This window comes from Parus major, chromosome 18, assembly GCF_001522545.3.
Source record: "Parus major isolate Abel chromosome 18, Parus_major1.1, whole genome shotgun sequence".
Taxonomy (NCBI): domain Eukaryota; kingdom Metazoa; phylum Chordata; class Aves; order Passeriformes; family Paridae; genus Parus; species Parus major.
In genome coordinates, this window is record NC_031786.1 from 6,596,981 (window position 1) to 6,622,030 (window position 25,050).

General features: G+C 49.6%; 1 protein-coding gene across 6 annotated transcripts; it reads left to right on the forward strand.

The window, feature by feature from the left end:
• Positions 1 to 15,332: 15,332 nt before the first annotated feature.
• On the forward strand, positions 15,333 to 24,132 carry TSEN54 (tRNA splicing endonuclease subunit 54). 6 transcript variants are annotated; one of them, XM_015646133.3, is made up of 12 exons: positions 15,333 to 15,436; positions 15,840 to 15,992; positions 17,019 to 17,082; positions 17,223 to 17,306; positions 17,839 to 17,937; positions 18,248 to 18,300; positions 18,634 to 18,732; positions 19,824 to 20,452; positions 20,920 to 20,980; positions 21,684 to 21,800; positions 22,388 to 22,432; positions 22,871 to 24,132. In XM_015646133.3, the coding sequence occupies exons 1-12, from the start codon at positions 15,408 to 15,410 to the stop codon at positions 23,019 to 23,021; spliced, it is 1,584 nt and encodes a 527-aa protein (XP_015501619.1). In that variant the 5' UTR covers positions 15,333 to 15,407; the 3' UTR covers positions 23,022 to 24,132. The 6 variants fall into 6 exon arrangements, with proteins under 6 accessions (XP_015501619.1, XP_015501621.1, XP_033374622.1 ...); XM_015646132.3 differs by lacking the exon at positions 15,333 to 15,436 and adding an exon at positions 15,499 to 15,611; XM_015646135.2 differs by lacking the exon at positions 15,840 to 15,992 and having other exon boundaries at positions 15,393 to 15,436.
• Positions 24,133 to 25,050: the final 918 nt, after the last annotated feature.

Below are 25,050 nucleotides of genomic sequence, written 5' to 3' on the forward strand. Positions count from 1 at the left end.
CAAACCAGCTGTCCTTGCAGCAAAGGCACTTCATCCTCCCAAATCTCTACTTCAACCTGCAACTTTTTTCAAGAGACTGAAATTCACTTAAAGGCACAATTAAAGCTCAACCTTTCATGTTCTTTATCCTTAAAGAGCTGCAAAACTGGAAAGTCCTTCACAGCTGAGCAGGACCAGGTCATCCTGCTTTAAAGATTGGGCAGCAGAGCTGCATTTGTGTAGTGGTTAAGGCTAAATATTAATTAGCACATGCTGAACCCAGCTCAGGCCAGCCCCTAGTTTGCTGAACAGCCACACAAGAAGGATACTGGATATCTTTCAGCAGCACCTGCTGAGACCTCTGTGGAAGGATGCCCACATGATTTAAAATTTAAAGTTCAATTCAGCCCTCTCCCCAAGCTCCAAATGGGGGAAACACTTTCCTGCAGCCAGGAGCCTCATGACTCAGGTGTGTGTCACCAGCCAGCCCCTGGCACCAAGCCTTGCACATGAACCTGTACTGAGGCACTCTGGCAGCCCACAGCTCCTCCATTCACGTCTGGCTCATAGGGACACGGGTATTTTTAGTGCAGCCAGGGGTTTCTAAACCAGAAATGGCACTTTGCCCCTGGTTTGCTGGCCGTGGTTGCAGAGGAGGGGCTGTTGCCTCAAACAGTGATGAGGAGCAGGAGCAAGATGCAGAGTCCAAAGGGATGAATCAGGCAGAGCAGTGAGGCTTGGAGGAGCTTTAGCCTCCAGCTGGCAGAGCAATGCACAATTTTGGGGATGCCTTTTGCTGCTGAGGCCAGCCCAGGCCCGTGGCTGCATCCTCCAGAAGGGACCCTGCTCTGGGTGCTCATAACAGCTCCCTTTCCTCATTCAGGTGGAGCTGGAGAGGCTCACTCCTGCCTACGGAGAACTCAAGTGGCAAAAAGCAAACCCAGGAAGTTTTGGGTAAGGAAGAAGCCAGCAGTGTTTTCCCAGCAGCTGTGCAGGCAGGCAGTGGCTCATGACCCCTCTGGGGGTCAGAGTGGCTGTGTCACCATGGAGTGGTGACTCTCCAGCACATCACTGACAGCGATGTGGGACAGGGGTCTGGAGGTCTCCCCTCTCTGGCACTGTGCTAGACAAACTGTTCCCAGACTGGCAGGCAAAATCATCCAGTTTTCCAACTGGAGGATGAAGGCAGTGAAGGACTGCCAGCACTGAGTAACAGGATCCCTTATCCTATTAAGCAAGCTACATCCTAGGGAAGTAACAGCACTATTTCACTTGGACAGGATGAAGGTAAAATGGGCTCATCCAAAGCAAAGACTCCTGAGCTCACTTTGCAAGATTTAATTCATTATATTGCCCTCCAGAAACTGATACTAGCTAAACCCTGTCAGTCACACAGTAAACAATTCCAGCTTTGTAGGTCGATCAAGAGCAGTTTTGTGAGCAGATGACATGTGAGATGGAGTATGTTTTAGTTATTTTCGCTAAGTGCAAGATATCATTTGGCCAAAAGCATTTTTATTTCAAAAGGCAGATAAGCAGTTTTCAGAGTTCATTACTCTCACAATCTTTTCTTTCAGGAAATGTAGCCTATTCAAGATGGAAAAGAAATTTGGTGTATGAGACAGGGAGAAGCCATTCAAGGATCTGATCACTTCAAACTGAGGCACTTCAGAATGCAGCAACCACTTCCAGAGCACCTCAACATCTCTGGAAATTGGGAAACATTTTAAGGATACTTAATGGTCTGCAGGAGCTAAATAGGGTGTTCACATCCAACCTGGGAGAACTTATTCCATTCCACTTCTGCAATAGAATCATTCCACTTTCTCCAAGGAAAAAAAAAAAAAAGTCAGCCTCCACTCACACACAGGCAACAAAGCAAGTTCCCCAAACCTTGTCCCACCATGCCAGGAGCCTGACTCAGTTCCCTGCCCCCAGGGAGCCATATCCTCAACACAGAGCAGGAGCTTTGGGCTCACAGTCATCCTCACTCAGGTCACAGCAGCTCACCTGGCTCAGGAAAACCCTGTTCAGCCATGGACACACACTGGGACCCAGCCCAGCTGTGATGGGAAGCTGGGCAGCCTGAGTTCGTGTCTCTTATTTGGAATTAAATCTGTTCTTCCAGCAAAGTTACAGGCAGAGCTTGTGATTTCCATAAGGACAAGTCTAAAAGAAGGGATCAGAGGGAATGAGGCAGCAGACAGAGATGCTACTGCCATCTTCTCCTCACAGGGATCCAATAAGCCTCTCCCATGCCTCTAGGAGGGAAGCAGCTTCTTGGGTTTGGATCCTGGTCCCTCCAGAGCTGTCAGGGCTCCCACACAGTCAGGAAAAGGGTCACTGTCCTGGCAGGAAAATTTGCAATCACATGGACGCAGAGCCCAGCACCTCCCTTGGGCACAGGCTGGAACAAACACCACAGCAGGAGCCACACAATATCTTCACAGCCTTCAGAAAAACCCAAACTCATCAGCAAATCTCTTTGCTTTAATCATGTGCACCAGAGGCCAGAGCAGCACAGAGGTATCTCATTAAAACTGACCTATCTGCCCTGGAAAATCCATCTCATCCCCTTCAGCGCGGGAGGCGCAGGGACAGAGTGATACAAAAGGAAGAGGGATGGGTTCCCTGCTTTGTCTTTGCCCAGCACCGAGGCTTCCATTCCATTTAGGAAGACCTCAGCGTCATCTCCACACAGGCAAACCTCAAAGTGAACAAAGTATTTAAATGGACCAGCTTTTATTTCCAAAGAGAAGATGAATTTCTATTTGTTTTCAGGACTGCAATTTTCTCCCCACGCTGCAGAGGATGTGAACAAACGAAGAGGGAATGAAAGGGATTAATGAATGAATGGGTGGGAGCTGAGCTCCCAGCTGCAGGGAGAAGGGGGGACACCCACCACAGTGGGACTGCTGGGGGGGAGAGAACCAGTGTGGCCAGTGCTCAGCATCACAGACACCCCTGGGACCCCCTGCTCACATGTGGATGGATTAACAGGCACCTCTGAAAGGATTCGTTTAAGGGGAAATCAAACAAAAGGAAAGGTAGGAAGGGTTTAAAGTTTAGATCAACCACACATGGCATAGGAAGGGCTGTTTTTACAGAAATGCTGAACTTCCAGCTGCTGAAACTGCTCAGTTCCCAGCAGCTTTTGTCCTCTTTAAATGATGGACCCACCCATGTGACAGTAGTTTCCTTCCCAAGTCTTAAAAGATGCAGAGAACCAAAAAGGCATTTGGTATTTATGAGGAATTTGTACCAAGCATTGCTCATTTGAGACCTATTGACTCTCCCAGCTGGATCAGAGAGATGCAACCCTGTGCAAGCAGCAAAACAAGGAAAAATTAAATCTTCTTTTTCCCTTATTCTCAAGCTATTTTAGGTCAAGTCCAACATCAGAGGATTAGAGACAAAGTTTGGGATTAGGATTAGTTTTCTGCCTGGTGTATGAGCTGTTCTGCTTCACGTGGCAAGTTGGTTTCTGGTGCTAATGGCTCCCAATAAATTGAATGAACTCACCCTTTGCTCTCAGTGATCCAAGATTAATCCTTGCTTTGGCTTCCCAGTACTTGGGGATGATGGGACACATGAAAGCCACATTAAAGCCACCATGGTTTGTTTTGGTGCGAGAAGTGACACTGCCTTCTAAATTCAAAGAGTTGGCATTTACCCATCATGCTGCTATAATCTATGGCTTAATTTAAAGGCAAGCTCAATTTGCAGATTAATTATTATAGCCTGTGACTGGTTGAGCTTGTAATAAATCACCTGGGTGAGAAATTGCACAGCAATTAACTGATTGTACATAGTGCATGTAAATGTTGGCAAAGAGGTGTCACCTAATGGAGACTGATGTTGGGGAACTGCAGGCTGCAGCCAGAAGTCAGTCACAGTGCAAAGCAGGTCAGGGGAGTGGGTGGCAAACAAAACCAGAGGCCAAAAAAGCTTAAAAACATTCAAATTAGCCTTCATGAACACATGCAAAACCAATGCAGGATTTTCAGGGATTGGCAAATTATGGTGGAAGCTGCTGGGATTTCTTGCAGGTAGTGCTGGGACAGCAGATCTGGGAGATGAGCCACTGGTCAGGACAGCTCCAGCCCCACCAATGAGAATCAGCATGGACAGATCTCAAGGTGATTGACCTTCAAACAACAGGGAGGCTGCAGCAGATGAAGCTCTGGCTGCTGCAAGCCTGGATTTCAGAAGCATCCCTTCTCAGCCTGTCCTGCCAAGCTATTCCCTCCTGACAGCTCTTCCATTGCAGCATCCTCTGGACGCAGATCTCACTGGCCTGATGACCCCAGGCCTGGGGCTGGGTGAGTGCCAGAGATTCCCCAGCTGAGCCCCAGCCCTGGCCAGGGAGCAGCTGGGTCCTCTCATGAGCACTGACACACCGTGCCCCTCTCACCCTCAGCAGGGAGGGTCTGAACCTGCCTCCTGCCACCACAGTGCCTGCCCCAGGTGGCTCCTTTCTGACAGAGGCAGAGCAGTGACAGGCGAGTTTCTGACCTCAGTGTAATTCTCACAAACCCATGGAGAAACTCCCCTTTGCTTTTGGAAGCTTCACTGCCCAGCAGTGCCAGGCTTTGGTTCTGTTTGGGCACCGCCCTTCAGAGGAACCAGATTTTCAGCTTAATTATTCAAGTCCAAAGCTGTGGGGCACCCAAGGCTAGAAGTGGCTTTAGAATAGCAAGCCCAAGTGTGTTATATTTCCTAAGACAGGACAAATGGGAAACAAGGTAAGTTTAGAAGTTATTTTTTCACTGTAGAAGGGCTCAAGCCTTGGAGAGCAGTTTGTCACCCTCAGGGCTCAAATTCATATTTATGATTCTTGATTATCTGCATTATCAGGAATTTAACAGTGCAGTTGGGGGAGCAGAGATAAACTGTTCCTCCAGCCCCAGAAAGCCCCTAAAGCCACACCTGGAAGGACTGAAAGGTAGAATGAAAAAAGTTCACTCTTCACTGAGAAAGAAAACTTTCCTGAGGAATGAAAAGATGACAAAATCTGCTTTGCTGTGGCAGAGCTTCCAGGGAAATGGGGCCAATTACAAAACCTGCTTGGGATTTAGCAGGCAGCTGCTGGGAAACGTGTTGGTTTGTATAGAAAAAGAAATTAGGTTGGAGAATTATTAGAGCTAAAAGAGAAGAGCTTTCCATGCTCCACACCCAAAGTCAGTGTGTCTGTAGCACTTAATCCTTATCAACATCAGGTTGCACAGCTGGACCTACAAGCCCATCACCCTGGGGATCACAGAGATGCCCAGGGTTCCAGCCAGGCTCTCCATCCTGCTGTGGGGAGCTTCAACCCCACATTGCAACACTGGAGCCTTTGGCTCTTCCCCCTGTGGCTCTGTGTGAGGTTTCTTGCTCTTTAACACCACCTGCTGTGTGTGGGTATGGTCTGATTTTCAGTTTCACACAAGTTTTCGCAAGTAGGATCAAGACAGTCCCACATGCAGTGCAAAAGGAGCAGCTCAGCAGCACCAGGACCCAGCAACACTCAAAGCTGAACACATGGTGAGGTGCCAGTCCTGAAATCCTGCTCCTGGGCCTCCAACACCTCGTGGAGACATCTCTGCTCTCCCCCAGGAATTATTTACCCTTTGGGCTGACACATCCAGTTTATTTAAATGCTTGCCTGGGAGCTGGTTACTTTGCTGCTAATGGTCTGTTCCCCACAAAACCCAATTGCATCTTTGGTGTCCCTAAGCAGCGAGAGCACCTCTAGAAGGGTCTGGACCTTCATTAGTCTCCAAGCAGTTTTCCATGCAGAAGGGAGAGGTTTCATTAATTACAGGGCAAGCCATTTTCCAAGCAAGGCAGCAGCTAACAAAGGAAATTACTCACTGGCCTCCCAACAGCTACAACTTAATGAAACGAGGATCCTTTCTCAAAGGCACCATCAGATTTCTGGAGCCTTGCTAGAGCTGAAAGAGGAACCAAGCAGCCTTCAGGGCTGCATTTGTAGGGAGAATTTCCAATGCCAGAGAAAGCACTCCATTTTCTTGCAAATGGATCTCATCAAGAGCAATGCTTCCCCAGAGGTTTTCCATCCCAGAGGGTGCCACAGCTCAGTGCTACACCATCCCATCTCACTCCTACACACGGGGCTGGGATCTGGTGTCTCTCCAGCATCAGGGCAAGCACAGGGGGAGCAGCATTTCAGGTGGACTCTTCCACACTCCTGTGTCCTCCTTGGAATCCCTGTTACCTCCTTGCAGCAGAAGAGCTCCTTGACCCACAAAGCTTTCACCTCCAGTCCATAAAAAAAAAGACAAAAACTTACAGGTGTTCTAAGCCTGGTGCTCAATTTCTCTCTACACCACTAGGCAGATCCACCAGCAGCTTTTCCATGTGCAGATATATCATTTAAATGGAATTATGCCAGCAGCAGGGATCATGCTGTTCCTGCTCTATAGCCATGCTTTGGAAACGGATGCAGATTTATTTAATATCAAATTCTGACTTTTCTCAGATCTGTCAGGACAGCTCCCTTGGCTTCAGCATAGCTGAAATGCTGAGTGAAACTGAAAGCAAGATCCAGCACACAGCACTCTGGAGTTATTAGCAGTGCATGAATAATTTGGATACAATGCCCTTCTAATGCAAACAGCAGCACTAAAAGTGCAAAAACAGAGCCAGAAGAAGCAATTTCTCTGCTCTCATATGAGCACAGACTGCTTTCCACCCGCTGCCTCCAGCAAGCTCAGCACCAGGGAACACCAGGTCTGCCTCTGGCTCACTGAACATGCTCTGAACACCAGTTTGTGGATGTTGAGACCAAGGCAGGACCATCATCCCACTTATCTGCACAGCTGCTTTGTTACAGCCAGTACAAAGATAATGGCCAGATGTCCAAAACCCCAGAATTTGGACCCTGCAGCCTCACAGTGCTGAAAACAGAGCCCACTGCCCTCATTCCATGAAGAATGTATGTGAAACACCTCCCTTCTCACCTGACCACTCCAATGACTGTCTTTTTCAGACAAATGAGGTGCTTGGTTTAGTCAATATGCAAGACAAGTCTGGCCAATTTGTGCCATCCCACCAGGAGACAGAATTTTTCCCTTTGTGGTGGAAGTCATTAGCAGATTGAACAGTATTTCTAGTTGCAATTGGTCTGATTTTATCCTTCAGACAGGCTCTCACTGTGCCTTTTTTTGCACAATTAAAGTGCTCTTTGCTATCTGGAAAAGTACTTAAGTGTAATTAAGTCACCCAGTCCTTCATTTGATAAGGACTAAGCAGACTGAGTTCTTGCATTCCTTCCCTCCAAGGCATTTCCTTCCCCATGCCTTCCAAGCTTTCAGTATCCTTTTAAAAACCCCTCATACCAAAGTTGTAGGAGTCACTCTAGCATTTCTGGCTCAAAAGGGGGAACAGATCACCTCCCTGCCCTTGCCTTGCACCCTGAAACCAATCCTCCTTCCCACCCAGCAGCAAAAGGCAGGGAGATTTTCCCATCCTCCGGCCCCTGGGAGGCTCCTGCATTTCACCCATTCGATAGCAGGGCTGCACTCCAGCACCATCAGCCAGGGCAGGCATCCTGTTACAGCACTGCACTCTGATAACAGAAGGGTTTCTGTATCCACGGTTACCTCTGCATGTGTAGGTGTAGCCAAAGGGCTTAACCTTGCCTGCTGCCACCCCAAATCCTTCTGGGCTGCTGGGATCTTTGCTCACACACATTGCAGATCAGTTCCAACTAAACTCCATCCTCATGCTGTCCCCTGCATGCAGGGCAGCTTGCTGCCAGGTATTTCAGCATAAATTCCATCTCCTTTCAGGAGTGTACCAAGGGAAAATAAAAAAAGTTTCTCCAATTGCATTAGTATAAAGTTATGCCTGGCTCGACTTGACACTGTGCAGCCATTTCTGCTGCAACAGCTCCTTCCTTAAATCTGCCCATCCCTACAGCTACTGACAGCTCCCAGCAATGCCTGGAAAAAGGAAAATGAGGCTCTCAGGAGAAAGGAGCATGGCTGCCCACTTCAGTGGCATCACCCTCACTTTTCCAAGTCATTGTTCAGAGCACTACATACAAAGATTGCATCCCAACCTGTCCCTCAAGTTCAGCCTGAACACACCTTTTAAAACCTCATAGATGGACATTGAGAGATTCCTGTCACCACTTCTCTGTGCTCCCAACTGAAGTCAATTAAATAAAAACATTAATTTAGCTGCACACCAGTGAGAGCTGTTCTGAAGCCGAATGTGAAGCACAGCTCAAGTGTGCAGAGGTTTCTAGTGAGAGGTACAGCCCTTGTGAAGTTGATTGCTCCCAGGATGACCAACAGCAGCAGCTGTCAGGACATAAACTACTCCCCAAAACAGCCAGGAGCTCTACAAACTTCTGAGGCAAGCACAGGCAGTAGGGCCCAGCATGGATACCAGTTTTCAAATTAGTTCAATTTTTAGCAACAAATTCATGGGAGAAAGAGGGGAAAGCAGCTTGGCTATTGGGAAAGATTTATGGGACAGTCCCTACATGTGTGGCAGGAGCTGCCACATGCAATATTTATCCAAATGTCCCAGGGCTGCTGCACACACAGACAGGACTCCATACCTCCCCCAAGTGCCCCATCTAACATATCTCCTGCCAGTGTGGTTTTAGAGGACTAAAAAAAAAAAAATACCTTTGCTGTGTCAGGTGAAAATTACTCTATCCTTCAGCATAAAGCCTTGTTGAAGAGCAAAAAGCAGACAACTGCCTTTACAATCTGCACCCAGACCCAAATGTGACTGGCAGAAAGATAACAGCCCTCAGGCACAGAGTGATTTTCAATTTACACAGTTCTTTCAGTGCAGAAATGCACCACTCCTACAAACCTGCCTTTTTACTCCAGATGGAATCCAATCACACAAAATACCATGCACACATTTGAGAGAAAACTCTCAGGTTATAATTTTAAAACAAAAGGGAGCTACAGCCAGAAAATAGCCTTGGTGTGGGCTCTGAAAGTTGTGTACAGCTTCAAATGCAAGAAGTAGCATTTGGCTGGGAAGTGTCACATCAAGACCAGTCCTGTGCAGGGGTCAGAGTCTTTCATACCTATTTCATGGCCCCAAAAGACAGGGCACTATCCCACAGGCAGTGGGACACTTGGTACCGAAGACCTTCTGGGCATCACATCAACCCCATCAGGCTCCCAGCTTGGCTCCTGAAGCCACACATCCAGGAGGGAGGGAGACCAAAGAGAATATTAAGGGGGTTATTAAGTGTCATATAGTGGCAAACCTTCTCCCAGCATTGAAGTGCTGCTGTGGAGTGAAAGCTGGTGGAGAAAGAGCAGAAGCATCACACAAAGGAGTCAACAATCATCACATGAAGCCTCCTCCCACCTTCCTCCTCAGGGCAGAGCATGCAAGCTTCTCCAGCCCACCCCACAAGGGTTGCCATGGGCCAGCTTTCAAGCAGCAGCCCAGTTTTCAAACAGCACAAAACATAATCAAAACCAGCCTTACTTCCCACCCCTCAGTGCCTGTTCCACACCAGCTGCCAGCTGGAGACTCATCCCTTCCCACTCCATCCAAAAACTGCTGGCAGTTTGCTTCCCCATAGGAAAAGGAAGAGAGCAGCATCCTCTTTAGCCCTGTGTACCAAGAACAAATCAACCTGCTGTAGTGCTGTGACTGAAGCTGCCTCAACCTGTCACAGTGCTGTGGATGGCACTTGGTGTTCACAAGGCTGATTTGTTTGTTGGAACTGTTAAAACACCATCATTATTCTAAACTCTTGCTGTAGCACTTGAATTAAACTCAAGAGCTCGGAGAGGCGCACACCAGCATTCCAAATAAACTAAGCAAAGACCTTTGAAACACAGACACAGAAGAGAGTTCAGTGGTCCTGGGACTGCAGACATTGAACAGCCCTTCACCCTCTCTGAGCACAGTTAGCTGCTGCTCCACATCTCATCCTGCTTATGGACTCAGCCACACAAGCATGGCATGAAATGTTTGTTCTATTTGGTTTAGAGCCTGGCATGCACAGAACAGGTAAGGAATAGCCTGAAGCCTCACAAGCTAATGAGACACTGCAGAGCAGATCCTTAATCTCCCAATTCCTTGCCTTAAACAACATTTCCTCCCTCAGTCTTCAGCACTAGCCAAAGGCACCCTAGGTGTCCTGACTCAGTCACTTGTCTCCAACCTGAAGGCATTTCCCTGCCAGGCATCTCCTTTCATGGAATACCCAGCAAGAACCAGCAGGACTTTGAGTGCTTCTCCAGACCAAAGCCAGGGAAGACATTTCCAACTACCTGGTGAGCACAAACACATGGCAGAAATTATGAAACTTGAGCAAGGAGCATAATCTGTAGCCTCAAACTCTGCACAGTGAGGCTCTTTCACCCCAGGCAGGCACAGCAGCGTCAGTCTGTCCAGCTGAATCATGAGCAGGATGCCAAGGCAAATTGGGGAAATGAGGAAAGCTTCAGTTATTCTCTCCAGACAGAAATAACTCAGCATTTCTCCCAACCCAGCCCAGTGCAACACTGAGGTAAGAAAGGCTCTGAACTATTTCAGTCAATCTTGCTGGACTCAGTCCATGGTTCCTTGGTTTTCACATGTAATTAACAAAGTGCAGTTTCCAGTAAGTGATTGCAAATAAATCCTTAGATGCCTAACAGACAGCAGCTCCAGTGGCATTTAAAAGCTCAGACTCAGATCAGTACTGGGGTTTCCAGTAGCTGATTGTGCACCACAGCCCTGCATAACGACACTAACTCTGTTTTCCTGCCACCAAGCAGAGCCCCAAGAACTGTCCTGCAGTACAGAAAGTTACACAAAAGGCAATTTCTACCACAGATTTAGAAGAGAGAGAAATTTAAGCTGTTTCCATTTCTCAGCCATCAGAAGGCAGTGGTAGATGTCGGCAAACGAGAGCACATGGTGGTTTATGGAAAGATTTTAACTGCCTAATCCCCAAAGTCCTGTTCTCAAAGACATGTTTGTTTGGTTTGGTTTTTTTCTTAAAAATCTCCTTCTATCTTCCAAGCTCAACCCTGATGAGTGACAACAGAGGTTTAGCCCAGAAATCCTCCTCAGTAATCTCCTGTTTGGAAAAAACTCTATTTCCATTGCCCTGCCCAAACTCCTGGCTGTAAAACACTGTAGGAATGATCACAGACATCCTAAAGCAATAAGGAATTTGCCAAAAGACTCCCAGGTGAGGCTAGAAAACAGACAGATCCCACACTTCCCAGACAAGCTGTAACACCTGACACCATTACCTGCTTTGCATCCAAACCCAAATACTTCAGTGTATGTTCAAGGTCTGCCAAATCCTCTTGGAACAGGCTGCCAAACAACCCCTTCTCATGGTCTACTGTAAGAAGTTTAAGTTGTCTAAATGATGCTCTGAATTGAGATGTTTCCACTAGAATATAATTAAATGTAATAAAAATCAGGCAGCTGATTGCTGAACTACAGCTAAGCCATGACTGCAGGTTTGTTGGGCAGTCACGATGTGGGCATGGCTCAGAGCAACTGTGATAACACTGCAGGTGTTGCAGCACACACAAAAATTAAAGCACTTGCCAGTTTTAGGGAGTTTCATACAATCATAGAATGGTTTGGGTTGGAAGGGACCTTAAGGCTCATATGTTTCCAGGCCCCTGCCTTGAGCAGGAACACCTCCCACCAGACCAGGTGGCTCAAAGCCCCATTCATCTTGGCCTTGAATATTTGTAATATCCTTTTCTGTCCCAAATCACACAAAGCATCTACACACAAATCCTCCTTGTAGCAGAACATACTCCATGGGTTGCAACAAAGGCAAGAGGATGGGCCATGTTATCCATCTCAGATATTGCTTTCCAAGTGTTGCCATTTGTAAAGTCTGAGGCACAGCTGGTTTTTGCAGAATTACTAAAATATTTCCAAACACCCTGCCAGGAACTGCAGGAGTTGTTAACACAAGGATTAAAGCAGGTAGCTGTACCTGGCAGAGCTGCTCTGCTCCAGCACAGAGCATACAATTCCCACCTCACTGTGCTACATGAAACTAGACAAACAATCCCAAGGCCAAACCTTATCCTGTTTTTTTCAAAAAACACTGCATCTATTTACACCAAGTTCATCCAGGAGTTAACCACAAGGAACTTGTGGCTACAGGGACTACAAAACACAATTTCAGCACAGCAGAAAAGGACTGGAAGGACTCAAACCCATCCTTACACACCCGAGCTCTGCTCCCCACTGGAACAGAGTCAGAAGAAAGAGGGAGAACCAGGAGCAAGCTGCCCTGTTCAGAAGAGTCAGCCAGCCCCTGTTTTTAATCCTAATGGTCTTTTTACATTTTCTTTAACATTTTTTCCAAATCAGGAAAAAAAAACCCAACAAAAAACACCACAGCAAAGTGGGCAAATGCACCACACTCACCTGCTCCAAGAGCCCACATGCACTGCTCTGGTATACTCAGTGTGCTGTCTCTCCAGTCAAATGAAGCCCTTTCTCAATTGGGATGCTGGCAGTGTCCCACAAGGGAGTCAGGAACAGCTTTGGCCTCTGTTGAGAATAACATGTTACGGTTACTGTTTGTAAACCCCTTACTTACCTTGTACCCCTGTCCCAAGTTGCTGTACCCTGTGTTTCTTGTTCCGTGTTCAGCCAGGCCCTGCCCCCACTGCTCCTAGACTCCCACATGCCAACATTGTACCCCTGCCCCAAGCTGCTGTACTGTGTTCAGCTGGGCCCTGAGGAGGAGGAGGACATAAGGCCTTTTATGTAAACGAGAGACCAGAGACTCATGGGACGCACCCAGACTGGAAAAAACCCCGAAACAATGAGCCACACTAAAAGGAAGGAATAAAAACACCACCATCGAACAAGGAAGACCCAGAGGAGTCCCCTGACTTCCCTCTAGAGGCCTACATAACCTGAGGGGACTCAACTAGGATGACACTCTAGACTGTGAGGCTAAAAGAAGGAGTCTTCCTGGGGACTCCTGTGAGGAAGGAAGGCCCAGCTCTGCCCTGGTGACAAAACTGCACTGATCCTCCTCTTCTGTGGTGTCCTGTGGGAGCAGTGATGGTGTGCGTGACCCCTTGGGCCCCCACCCCAGAGCTGTCCTGTTCAATAAAGGCTTTTCTAAAAGGAGCTGGTCTCCTGGCCTGTTCATCACAGCCTCTACCATCAGCTTCCTCCGTGGCTTCCCCTGCCCCCCAGACAGCAAGAGCTGGATCCTGCTCTGCTCCCTGGTGCCACACACCCACACTTCCTCCCTGGCAGCCTCTGAGCTCACAGTCCCATATCCATCATTATTCAAGCTCCCAGAACCCCCCAGAGCAGACCATTCACTCACAGTGCCAGGTTTCACCACTGCTCAGCTCAGTGATCGTTATTTTAGCTTCTTTTCACAAACCTGTCTAGAGAACCCAGCAGAGTCAAACTCCACTCAAAACACATTCAGGTTCCACCCTAAGCAAAGGTAAAAAGTCCCCAAATTTAAGGAAGGAAACCCATTAAAAAACCCTCACCATAAGCACCACAGCTACAGTTTCAAAGCAGCTGGACAGAAACCTAACGCTAAAAATCCTAACTCAAACCCAGAATATCTAAAGGGCAAAAGGAGATGCCCCTCACCCTCCATTTGTAAGTGAAGAATAGGAAGTGCAGCCCCCCAGGACCACCCACACCCAGCTGATGACACTCAGAATTAGGGCTGATAAGAAGATTGAGCTGGGGAGAACACTAGTCCCATCCTGACAAGGCTCTGCTGGTGCCCCTGAGAGGAACAGGACATCCCCCCACCACATGACAGCTAAAATCCCAGTATTGAAAAGAAACATGAACTGAGATTAGTCTTGACATTTCTGGGTCTTGTAATCACAGTAGGTGACAAAAGCAAATTCTGGATCAGAGCTTTTCCCTGAGCAATTTAAACACAGCTATTTTAAGGGAAGACTGAGCTAAACAAAGGGGTGACAGCCTGAAAGTTGAAAGCCACAGGATGTGGAGCCCTGGGATTATGTGATAATCAGGCAATACCAGCAGACTCCAAACTACATGTATTTTTTGGAAATCAGGATGAAAAAGCACTGCCCCTGCACAGCCTCTGCCCCTTGCCCCATCCATGAGTTCTTGTCCCCCCACATGCCATGGAGAGGCACTGCTGGCCAAAATCACTTGACCCTCTCACAAGGTGAAGGCTCAATTCAGGAGGAGGAAATAATGAGGCAGGAAGCAAAAATTAAATAATTTCAGTGGAAAATGGAAGGGAATGATTTTTACATTCATCTCCCTATGTTGGCATCTTGTCAAAAGGCTTTTATTGGGAAACCACAGTTGGAACCAGAGATTCTGGTGGGGAGAAAAGCTGTTTTTCCTACTTGGGGCTCAGTGCCTCCTGTGAGATATCCCACAGCAACAGGAGACGGGTTTGAGGTGAAACTTGAACTTTTGGTGTGTTTCCCCATCAGATCTGTCCATGCCTTCCCTGGCAGCCAGTCCAGCTGTGTTGGCAGAGGTGTGAGGCTGTGGTGCAGGGGGATTTTGTGTTTTCCAGCCCCACTGGATCGCTGCAAACTCCAGGCAGTTGATGCCACCGCCACCGCTGGAGCCTGAGCCAGGAGAAACAGTGACACCACTGAAGGGACAATCATCCTGCCCCAGTGGGCAGGACACAGCCACCTCCAGACACTTCTGGATGGTTCCACGTGCTTCTGACAGCCCCGTGTTGGGGCACAGCTGAGCCTGTCAGTGATGCTGGGGAAATGTACTGACGAATTTATTGAATTGATAAGATTTTAAGGATTTATGAGAATTTAAGAATTATTTATATAACAATTATTAAGAATTTATCATTTAAAAATTTATTTTCCTTTGAGGAAATGTATTTAAGAAAGGGCAAAATGCAGTGAGGAGAGAGGGGGGAAACGTGATAGAAGGTCCTGTGAGCAGCATGGTTGGGTGGAAGAGGGGAGGGACAGGCGGTCCAGGTGCTGCATTAATTTCCAGAAGCACAGAGTAGATACCTAAGTCTGGGTAGACTTACAGCCTGGGACTAATATTAATTAGCAACAAATAATTTTTTTAATTTTTTAAAAATTTTTTATTATTATTATTTTTTTAAAACACAGCCTGTTTTATCATTTATTGATGCGTGATCTTCTTGCCTTTTATTCCAACTCACGATTTGTTTCACCCTCCCTTCTCCCCATCCCGGCTGCGGAGTAGGGAGTGGAAGCAGCAGGTGTTCAGCGGAGGTAGCTCAGATCCCGGTCCCTTCCCGGTGCCTTCCCGGTCCCTTCCCGGTCCCTTCCCGGTCCCTTCCCGGTCCATTCCCCGTGCCCGGTTCCCGCCGCTCGGCTCCCGCCGCTCTCGGTCCTCCGATCCGCCAGGGGGCGCGGTGGGGGCGCCCGTCCCTCTTGGCGGCGCTCGTGGCCGGCGGTGGAAGGACGCTGGTCCTGCACGTGCCCATGGAGCCCGGCGGGTCCCGCCGCCTCAGGTGGGGCGCGGGGGGGAAAGCGGGGAGGCACCGGGGGAACTCGCGGTGAGGGGGCTGAGGACGAGCCGTGGGGAACCGGAGGCACCCGCGCTTCGGGAGGTCGTGGGAGCACCGGGGGAGCCTGCTCTATGGGGCACCTGGGAGGCACCGGCGGAACCTGCGGTACCGGGGAAAAGTAGGCACCGGCGGGAACCACCCATGAGGAGGCCGGGGAGGTGACGGGGCCTGGGGAAGCACCGCAGGAATCCCCGGTACGGCGATCCGGAAGGGCTACCGGAGTACGGGAGGACCGGGCAGGCCGAGCGAGCGCTGCAGTCCGGGGCTGCCCGTGTCCCGGGGCTGGGCGGCCGCACGGAGCTCCGGGCCGCTCTCCTGCCCCTCACCACCCCGCTGTCCTCCCCAGCACGGCGGAGCAGCCGGAGGATCGCCAGGCCGCGGGGAGCGGCCGCGGGCAGAAGGACTTCTTCCCTGACGGCTCGGCCTGGCAGGCCGAGAGGCTGCGGCGCTGCTCCCAAGAGCAGTGGCAGCTGCTGTCCGAGGAGCGCCCGGGGCGGCCGTAAGTCCATCCCTGGGAGAGGCGCGGGGAATGGCTTTCCCCGTGAAAGGGGTGATGCCTGCGGGCAGAGCACAGCTCGGGGGTTACGGGTGGGATCGAGCTGTTGATAGCAGGAGGTGCTGGTCAGCACAGTAAGCCCCACGCAGTTCACCTGCACTCAATGCCCCGGTTGGAGCAGCAGCAGTGCGACACAGCCTGGCTGTCCCTGAAGGAACACAGGGACATGCTGGCACACCTGTGACTTCGGAAAGTTCTTCACAGGGCTCTTGGTTTTTACAGGTGTTTGTGTAAATCCTGTAGCCTTTGCAGGTAGCAGTCACTGCCTTCTTGGGCATGATCCAAGTTACAGAGCGTCTTGTTGATGCTCCTGTGTGGCCTTGTGCAGATTTGATCAGGTGTCAGTGTCCCTAGTTTATCAGTTTTGGTGGTTTCAACCCTGCTGCCAGATGTTGGCACTTATCACCTGGGAGACACTCACACCCGCCTCTCAACACCAACCATCTCTGCTTGGCCTACAGCTATTAATTTTTACCTGTGAGTCCCCGTGGGTGGGGTAGAGTGATTTGAGGATGTCTTGGCAGCAGCTGAGCAATTGTATGATACAGAATCATGGAATGGTTTGGGTTGGAAGGCACCTTAAAGATGTACTCCCTGCCATAGGCAAGGACACCTTCCACTAGACCAGGATGCTCAGAGCCCCGTCCAACCTGGCCTTGAATTTCTTCTCTGGGCAACCTGTCTTAGTGCCTCAATATCCACATATCCTGGCTTAGGCCTTGCATCTCCAGCCAGCTGCTGTAGCCTGTGGACATGTCTGTGTGGTGCTGACTAAAGACACTTTTAACTGGTTGGTGATGGTAAAGTGGTGCTGCTAGATCCAGGGGATGATGTCTTTCTAATGTCTTGTAAAAATGCCACCTGGAAATTTCCTGCCTTTTGACACCTTCCTGAGCTTGTTGTGTTGCTACACCAGGAGCTGACTGTAGGCCATGCTAGCAGTAACAGACTAATCTTTAACCTTCTCAGGAGGAATCTGGTGAAAGCTGAGTGGAAGCCAGAACAGGGCATCGTGGAGCTGAAGTCCCCTGCGGTAAGTGCTACAGAGTGTGCTCAGTGCCATCATCTCCTGCTGCCTCACAGATTCCTTAATTTGCTTCTTGCTATGGTAGGGAGCCTGGTTGTCAGCAGGGAACAGCCAGAGCCCATCAGGGATTTGTGTTCCTTTTCCAGGGAAAGTTCTGGCACACCATGGGGTTCTCGGAGCGAGGCAAACAATGTCTGCTGCCTGAGGAAGCTCTGTATCTGCTGGAGTGTGTAAGTAGGATGAGGGCACTGGGTCCTCACCGATTGGAGGAGCTGGAGGAACTGATAAACATCTGGTTCACAAGGAATTGTCTGTTTTAGTGTGTTGCTGCTGGACCTTGTACTCTCAAGCATCCTCTGTGTCACTGACAGAGTGTGTTAGTTGGATCTGTGTCCAGTTCATTCAGCTTAAGCAGAGATCTTTGGAGCTGCTGCTTGGGATTTATTTCTAGTATATATGGCAAAAAGAAATTTAAATGTCTCAGACAGAGGAGTGAGACCATGTTGTGTTCAGTGCTCCTCTGCTTGCAGAAATGCTGCTTAGGGCTCAGCTGGATGTCTTTGCTGTAGAGAGGTTTTTTTTATTTCTCTCTATCAAAGCCTGTTACGTGGGTATGGGGAAGGGACTGTAAGTAGTCCAGGTGGCTCATGGGGAGAGATGGATATTGTGTCAGGGAGGGTACTGGGACCAGCTGAGGGAAAGGACTGGTGTGAGCTTGCATGGATTTGTTCCTGTGGTTCAAACCAAGCTTCTGCCCTGCAGGGCTCTGTCCAGCTCTTTTACAGAGATGTGCCCCTGTCAATCCAGGAAGCCTATGAGACCCTATTGTGCCAGGAGGCAATGAGCCTATCACATTACCAGGTGTGTTGGGACCTCCAGCTGTTGCAGGAGGATGAAGGCAGAAAGCCCAGCCTCTGCCACACAAGCTCTTCCAAGTGGCTGGAAGCAGGGTAGGATGATCTGGGAGGGAAGGGGAGGGAAGTCATCCTCAGTTGTTCCCACTCACCTTCTTCCAGATGTTCAGTTCCTGTTTCCCCACCTTTGTTTTGGGTCCTAACCCTGGCATTTTCTCCTCTGCCAGTGCCACACTGTGTTCACTCAGTCATAGTGGAACTGAAGTAAATATTGTTTAGGGCTGTCATTTAACTGTCTTGCTTTCCTTTGCTCTAAGGTGTTCAGCCACTTGAAGCAACTGGGTTATATTGTACTGAGATTTGACCCCAGGTAACCAACTTTTCCTTCCCGTGCTGCTTTCTCCTTCCTGAAGACCCTGAGACTCTCTGTACCCACTGCCTGGCCCCAGGGAATGGCAGAGAAGAGGACTTTGGCCTGCATTCCACCTCTTGAGAGGATTAAAGGCTAAAAGTAGCACTCTACCCTTCCTTGCTCCTCCCTCCTGAGGAGGTGATTTGGAACATGAAATGGGGCATGAACTGAGGGCCATCCTGGTCCCACTTGGGCATTTTCTGTGCCTTTGATTGCTGTATCCTGGGGGCTGAGCAGATGGTAGTTCCACTGCCTCACCTTGCTCTCAGCCTCTGTGTTGGTCTCTTCCAGCACTGTCCCGTCTCCCTATGAGAGGCAGCTGAGCTTGGAAAGTCACTGCAAGAACTCTGGGAAACACCATCGCAAGAGGAGGAGGAGTTCCAGCCCCCGGTAAGGATGTGGCTCAAAGCCTTCTCCAGTCCTCTTCAGACCACGGTGGCTCAGGAACAGCTGCTTTGCTGCAGTGTCCCCAGGCCTTCCTGCTGAAGGTGACCTTGTCTGGCACAGTTGCTCTTGGCTGTCCCCAAGCTGTGCAGCACTTTCCTGAACGCTTTGCAGTGTTCCCTTTTGTCACATGTGTGCTTCATGCTAGGGCTAAGAGGGACATATTGCCCCCAGGTCCCCCGGTTTTGATGCTGAGATGCCACAGAAGAAGGGTAGAGAGGTCAGTGCTAAAGGAACACGTCAGGTGCCTCCTCCTAGTCTTTTTCAGCAGGAGCACAGCTACCATAATGCACATCTGTCCACCTCCTCAGTCCAGTTTACATGCCAAGACTCAACAGCAGAGAGCAGAGTTGCGTCCTGGGGCTTGCATGTGTCCAAAACATCACCACAAACTGACAATGAGTAATTTTGCTCATAATTCTGACAGTTCCCAGGAGGTGGCGTCAGCCTTGCAGAAACGGGGAGGACGAGATTGGAGAGTCTCTGTTGACAGGAAATCAGTTCCTGGGGAGTTGTGGAATTGTAGGAACTGGGAGATTAAACTGCTGGTCTAAGAACTGCCCCATCTTCTCTGGAATCAGGGTTTGAATCTCACACCAGTAAGAGGTGCTGGCTGGCAGGTTTCTGCCTGGCCTGTGCTGCTTTGGCAGAAGTCCATCATATTTGCATGGAGGTGTTTGGGTCAGTGTCTGGGCTGTGGATCTGGCATGGCAGGTTGGGAATATTGTCTGTACAAAGCAAGGCTGGGATTCTCTTGGGTGTTGAAGTCAAACCTTCTGCAGGACTTCTCAGAAGTTTATTCTGCCTTTGGCATTCACTGTTTAGCCTGCTTTTTTCTTTTCTCATTTGTCTCACAAGCAAGGAGGTTGTTGTCAAGGGTTTGCAGATCTGTCTGGGGGTTCCTGCCACCTTCACTGTTGTCCCTTCAGGCTTGGCTGACTGCATTCTTCCTGTTAGCAGGGACCAGGAAGGATTTAAAAGAAATAAAGTTCTACCACATGCTCTCCCTGAATGTTTTACTGTTCCTTTGTCTTTAGGTTGCATGAGAAGAAACATAAAATATACGAAGATCTTCCAGAAGCTGAAGGGACCTCCGGCAAAGATGGAGATGACCATGGAGACTCCATTCCCATGGATGAAAATCCCTTGTCAGTGCAGCCAAAGGAACCAGATGCTGTCAGTGCAGAGGGGGAGTCAGTGCCAGTTCCTCTTGATACAGGACAAAACGACTCTCTGAGCTTCTCCAGCAGGCAGACTGGAGATCACAAGGAGAGCAGCTCTGGCACCCATGCAACCCGCTGGGATTTTACCACCATCACCTTTCCCAACGTGGCCTCAGATCAGCCGTGCACACATCTGCCCTCCCCTGACAACAGGCTCCTGCCAGAGAACGTGCCGGGCAGGGAGGTGGACGCAGCTTCGTGGTGCACACGGATCAACCAGAAACAGGAGAAGCTGTCACGGAAGGAGAGGAAGCAGCGGGAGAGGGAGAGCAGATACAAGAGCAGTGTCAACGCTGACCAGGAGGTGAGGCGCTGCTCCAACTGGCAGGAGTACAAAGCCCTCTTGGAACAGAGGAGACAGCAGAGGGTTTGGAAGCGACCGTCACACCTGTGGGACCAAGCTGTCACACCACTGCTGCGGCCAGAAGAAGTGACCTCACCAGGTAGTGGTTCTGGGAATTTGACAGGGACTATTCTTTCCACCCCCCCCAGCTCTGAGAAAGAGTGCCTGGTATGCAGCAGCAAAATGGATGACGTGGAGAAGCTGAACATCAGTCTTGGGGGCAGTACTTTGATCAGGAGAATCTTTCTATAGCCCACTCGAGTGCCAGGATAAAAGGGCCTTGGGAGGGCTTCTAATCCATTCCCCATGTCCTGCTGTATTGCATTCCTTCTTGCTGGGCTGTTAGGCATGTGCAGTCAGGGCCAGCAAGATGCAAAGCAACTGCAGAGTGTCTGGGCTGTGTGCTGGGAGGAGATGAGGAAGTTGAGGTCTTTGTAGTAGCCAGTGGTGACTGTGGAGCTGCCAGCCATTGTCAGAGGAGGAAGGTTCGTGGGTGGTGTGGAGCGCTTGGAGTGCCCTGGGAGGGAAATTGCTGGTCTGATCCTTTTCCATTCCTTCTCCCTCCAGCTGTGCTTCTCCAGCAGATCAGTGTGCTGCAGCCCTCCCACATCCTGGACGGAGCCTCCCGGTTAGTATCCAGCCAGTCAGCTGGGAGCTCCTGGGGAGCAGGGAGTGTCTTGTGACTGTCCCTGTTTGTGAGGTGCTCCCAGCAGCAGTTTGGGAGCTGCCTCACATCCAGGGTGCCAAGAGAGTCCAGTGCTCTGCTCCATGACCCCCTTGCGTCTCTAGAGAGGGGGTGGCATTTCCGTGAAGTACCAGGTCTTTCAGCCACAGAGCCAGGGCTTTCCAAGCCAATTAAAACAGCAGGGTTCCTCTCTTACCCCGCCCTTCCCTCTCTGCACCCCAGCCAGGTATCTTTTCTAGAGGTTTGATTGGGTTTCACCTGTGCGTCATCCCTGGAATGTGCTGCCATCCGTGCTTCGGTGGTTAAAAATTGTTGGCTTTGGGACTTTGGCTTCTGCTCCTGCCTCAGAGTCTGTTTGGTGCTTGTGTGCAGTCCCTGCAGTGCTTTGCTCCTGTCTTTCTTAGTGCTGCTTCTTGCAAGGGTGTGGGGTAGATGCGAGCGAGGATCTTGCTGTGGTTTGGCTACAATAAAGCTCTGGAAAGTAATTAGAACCGGTGCAGGGTCAGTCCTTTGAGAAGTGAAGCCTTTCAAGGGACCCAAACTAGTCAAAAGTAGACCAAACTAAAGGGAGTTCTCGCTCCCTCTTTTCACTCCTGGACCTTGCAGTGTTTCGATCCCAGACCTGTGTGGCTGTGTTCCTCTGCAGGCTGCAGGAGGACCCAGAGGCCTTGAAGATAGACTTCAACGTGTATCAAGCAGATGCTGTGTCCAAGTTTAAGAAGACGAACCCTGGGAAGCCCCATGTCAGGATGTGTGTTCGGAGGTACCCCTGGGTCTTGTGCTATTTCTGAAACTTTGCAGTTTGTTGTTGTGGAAATGAAGTCCTAATGATCTGTAAATGACCCAGCATCTTGTGAGCTTTACAGGTCATCAGTGTCTCCCTTGAGGGTGGTCCTGCCCAAGATTTTTTTTCTTTCAGTTCCTCCTTTGTTGGAGGCTGTGGCTGACCGTTCCCCCCACACTTGCACTCAACCCACACTATTTGGTCATCTGGTTGCTGCTCATGTCTGGGTATTACTGGGAGTCAGGAGAAAGAAGCCACAGCTTTTATGCAATGCTTGTGAAATTCAGGTAGAACCCAGTGCTGTGGGAGCTGAATCCTCAGCCAGTGCAGATCACTGGATTTCTGCAGAGATGAACCTCTCCAGAGCTTGCTACAGGCTCTGAGCCATGGGTTCAGTATTTTCATCTTTGTCAAGTGTAATGCTAAGATCACTAAGATCAGAGGGTAGGTATCCCCTTTCTTGCTGGATCCAGAATCTGATACTTAAACTCCATAGCTAGGTACAAAGTTCAGTTTCTGCCTTTTCTCATTTTGCTTTACTAAAACTGTCCCTCTGCTCTCTGCAGCTGTAGTAGACAGAGCAAGGAAGGTGGTAATGCAGTTTTACTAAGGTATGTCATGAGCCAGTAGGATGATCCTTGTTGCATAAATATTTTCATTGATGAGCAAACAGACTCTGCAGAATTGAAAAGAGGGAAAAGCAGGTCAGATGTCAATACCAGCAACCTAAAGATCTTCCCAGCACAAAGGTATTAAGATTGCAGTGGATTGGCCATTTGCCAATATCCCTGTGAACCTCATCTAGTGGGCACAGCGTGGAGCAGTGTGCACTTATCCTTGTTTTTGGCAAAGGATTCAACAGCTCCCAGTTCCCAGCATGCTGGGTACTCACTCTCAGGGCTGGCAGCCTCCTGCTTGGACTGAAGTGGGTGGGGAGGATCACTACCAGCTCCTCAGGCCAAAGGGAGCTGTTGTGATGTCTGGCCAGGACAGCTTTGCCTCTGTGTCCTTGCTTGGAGAACAAACAGGATGTTTTTTTCTCTCTGTAGCTTTGATGAGCAGATCCCGTCCCTGCGGGCTTTGAAGCAGGTGACGTATCTGAGTGGGGACGTCCCGCTGGTCTTTGCGCTGGTGGATCATGGAGAAATCACCTTCTATTCACTGAAGGAGTTCAAGCTGCCCGTTGATGTTAATCACTGAAGTTGCTGTCACTTGCAGAAATGGGATGGGATAAAGGGAAGAGCTTTACTCAGGAGTTGTTTTCCTGATTAATGGAATATTACAGAAAACAGAGCCTGTCATAACTGGAACTGTAGGAAGTTGGCCACTTTATTGGCTATTACAGACTTCATCCACCCAGATGGCTCAGACATAGTGTGTAATTTACAGCACACAAGTGTGTTTGGCTTAGCTGGGCATTTCTGGGCAGGAGTACACACTGCTTTGTTCTTGAAGCTGCTGGCTCTCCAGCTTTTTCACCTCACAGACCACCAGCCTGCCTTTCCTGAGTCATCTTTTGCTGACTGTAGACCATTAGAAAACACTTTGCTGGTGATCTTTTTGTCACATGTAAAGAACCACTGTGCTACACCGATGGAATGGTTGGAGTGTCACTGAGGTAAGTCAGGGACAGAATAAGCTGATCAGTGCTGGTGGCCTGAGCCTCTGTCATTCAGCTGTGCCAACGACCATCAGATCAGATTCTTGTCTGAAAAAGGCACAGCCATAAACTCAGTCACCTGGAGGATCGTTTCCAGACACTTCAGAGCAGGAAACTGTGCCTTGAACACAATTCATCAGCCAGAGGTCACAAAGCCCCAGAGCATTGCAAAAGGCAGCTTGGCCTCCTGCAGCAGCTGTGCTGAGATGCATTTTGGCCACACAGTGTTAAGCCATGCTAAAATTTGACCACCACTATCACCACACTGCATCTGACAGTCTCACCAGGGCTGAACTGCAGCCCCTCTCTTTCAGCCCAACATCCTCTTTCCTGTCTGTGGATCCTTGTTATTTCTCTTGCACATGGGAGGTCCCTGAGTAAAGGAAAAAGCTACAAATTCCTCATGAGCCTTCCAATCGGCTCTCCACCAGGATATCTAGGTACCAAATTTGCTTTAGCCTCTATGCCAAAAGTGCCAGGTGCCAGAAGGTCTGCTCAGTGGGTGGAAGTGAGCTAAGCATGGCTGCGTTTGATATCAAAGTTTTCAGAACTGTAATAACAACTGGTTTAGATATGTTTTATTTGGTGTTTTTTAAATTCCTCTTGGAGATGTGGAGAAGGCTAAACAATAAAAAAATCCTTTTCCAACGACACAGGCTCCTTGGTGTGGTTCTTAATTCCCCTAGAAATGTTAGGTTATGCAGAGGGAGACTGGAGGCTACTGGGACCCGAGCAGCAGCAGCTGGTGAACGCCTGCTCAAGGTCATACAAGCCCATGGCTGTGTAACCCTGGTAACCCTGCTCCTACGCCTTGTGCGCTTGGCTGCAGCCGCTGCCCTGTTCCCGAGGAGGGCAGCGTGACTCAGAGCCTGGAGGTGTCCCTGCATCCCTGTGCAATTCCTGGCGGCACAGACACCTCTTCCTCGCTCATCCTTCATCTTCCTCCTGCGTGGTCAGAGGTATCGTAGCCCAGGGTGCCGGGGCTCTGCTGCCAGCAGTTTCACACACACCTCAGTTATCTGATGCTGGAAGTCGGCAGGGCTCTCCTGAGGTGAGGGTCTGATAGCTCCTCCCACGCTCCCTCCTCTTCCTCCTTTCAGCAGTGCTTTGGCTCTGAGAGTTCTCCTTAAAGCCGGGGTTGGCAGCCCCAGCTGCCCTCAGCATTCTCCCAGACTGTTTTACAGATTAAAGGCAGTGGGAAGGGAGTTTCTAAGAACAGGCGTAGCCAGGAGAGCTCCAGCCTGACCCACAGGGCTCATGTTTGTCCTGGAATTAGGTCAAACTCACTCCTGTTGATTTCAATCAGTCTCATCTCTTTATGCCAAGGTGGAATTGTATTGATGAACTCTACAAGAGCCACCCAGTGAGTTTCGCTGGGGCAGAGACTCCCTGATTCAGCACAAGACAATTACAATTTAATAACCACTGAAGGGAGGATTGAGAAACTGTGGCTGCCTTGCTCAGCACCATAACATCTGATGGTGCCTTTACCCACCCCAGAATAGAAGCATGATCCAGACTGATACCACCGCTCCATTTTGGCCTGTGATGCAGATCGGCTGAGCATTG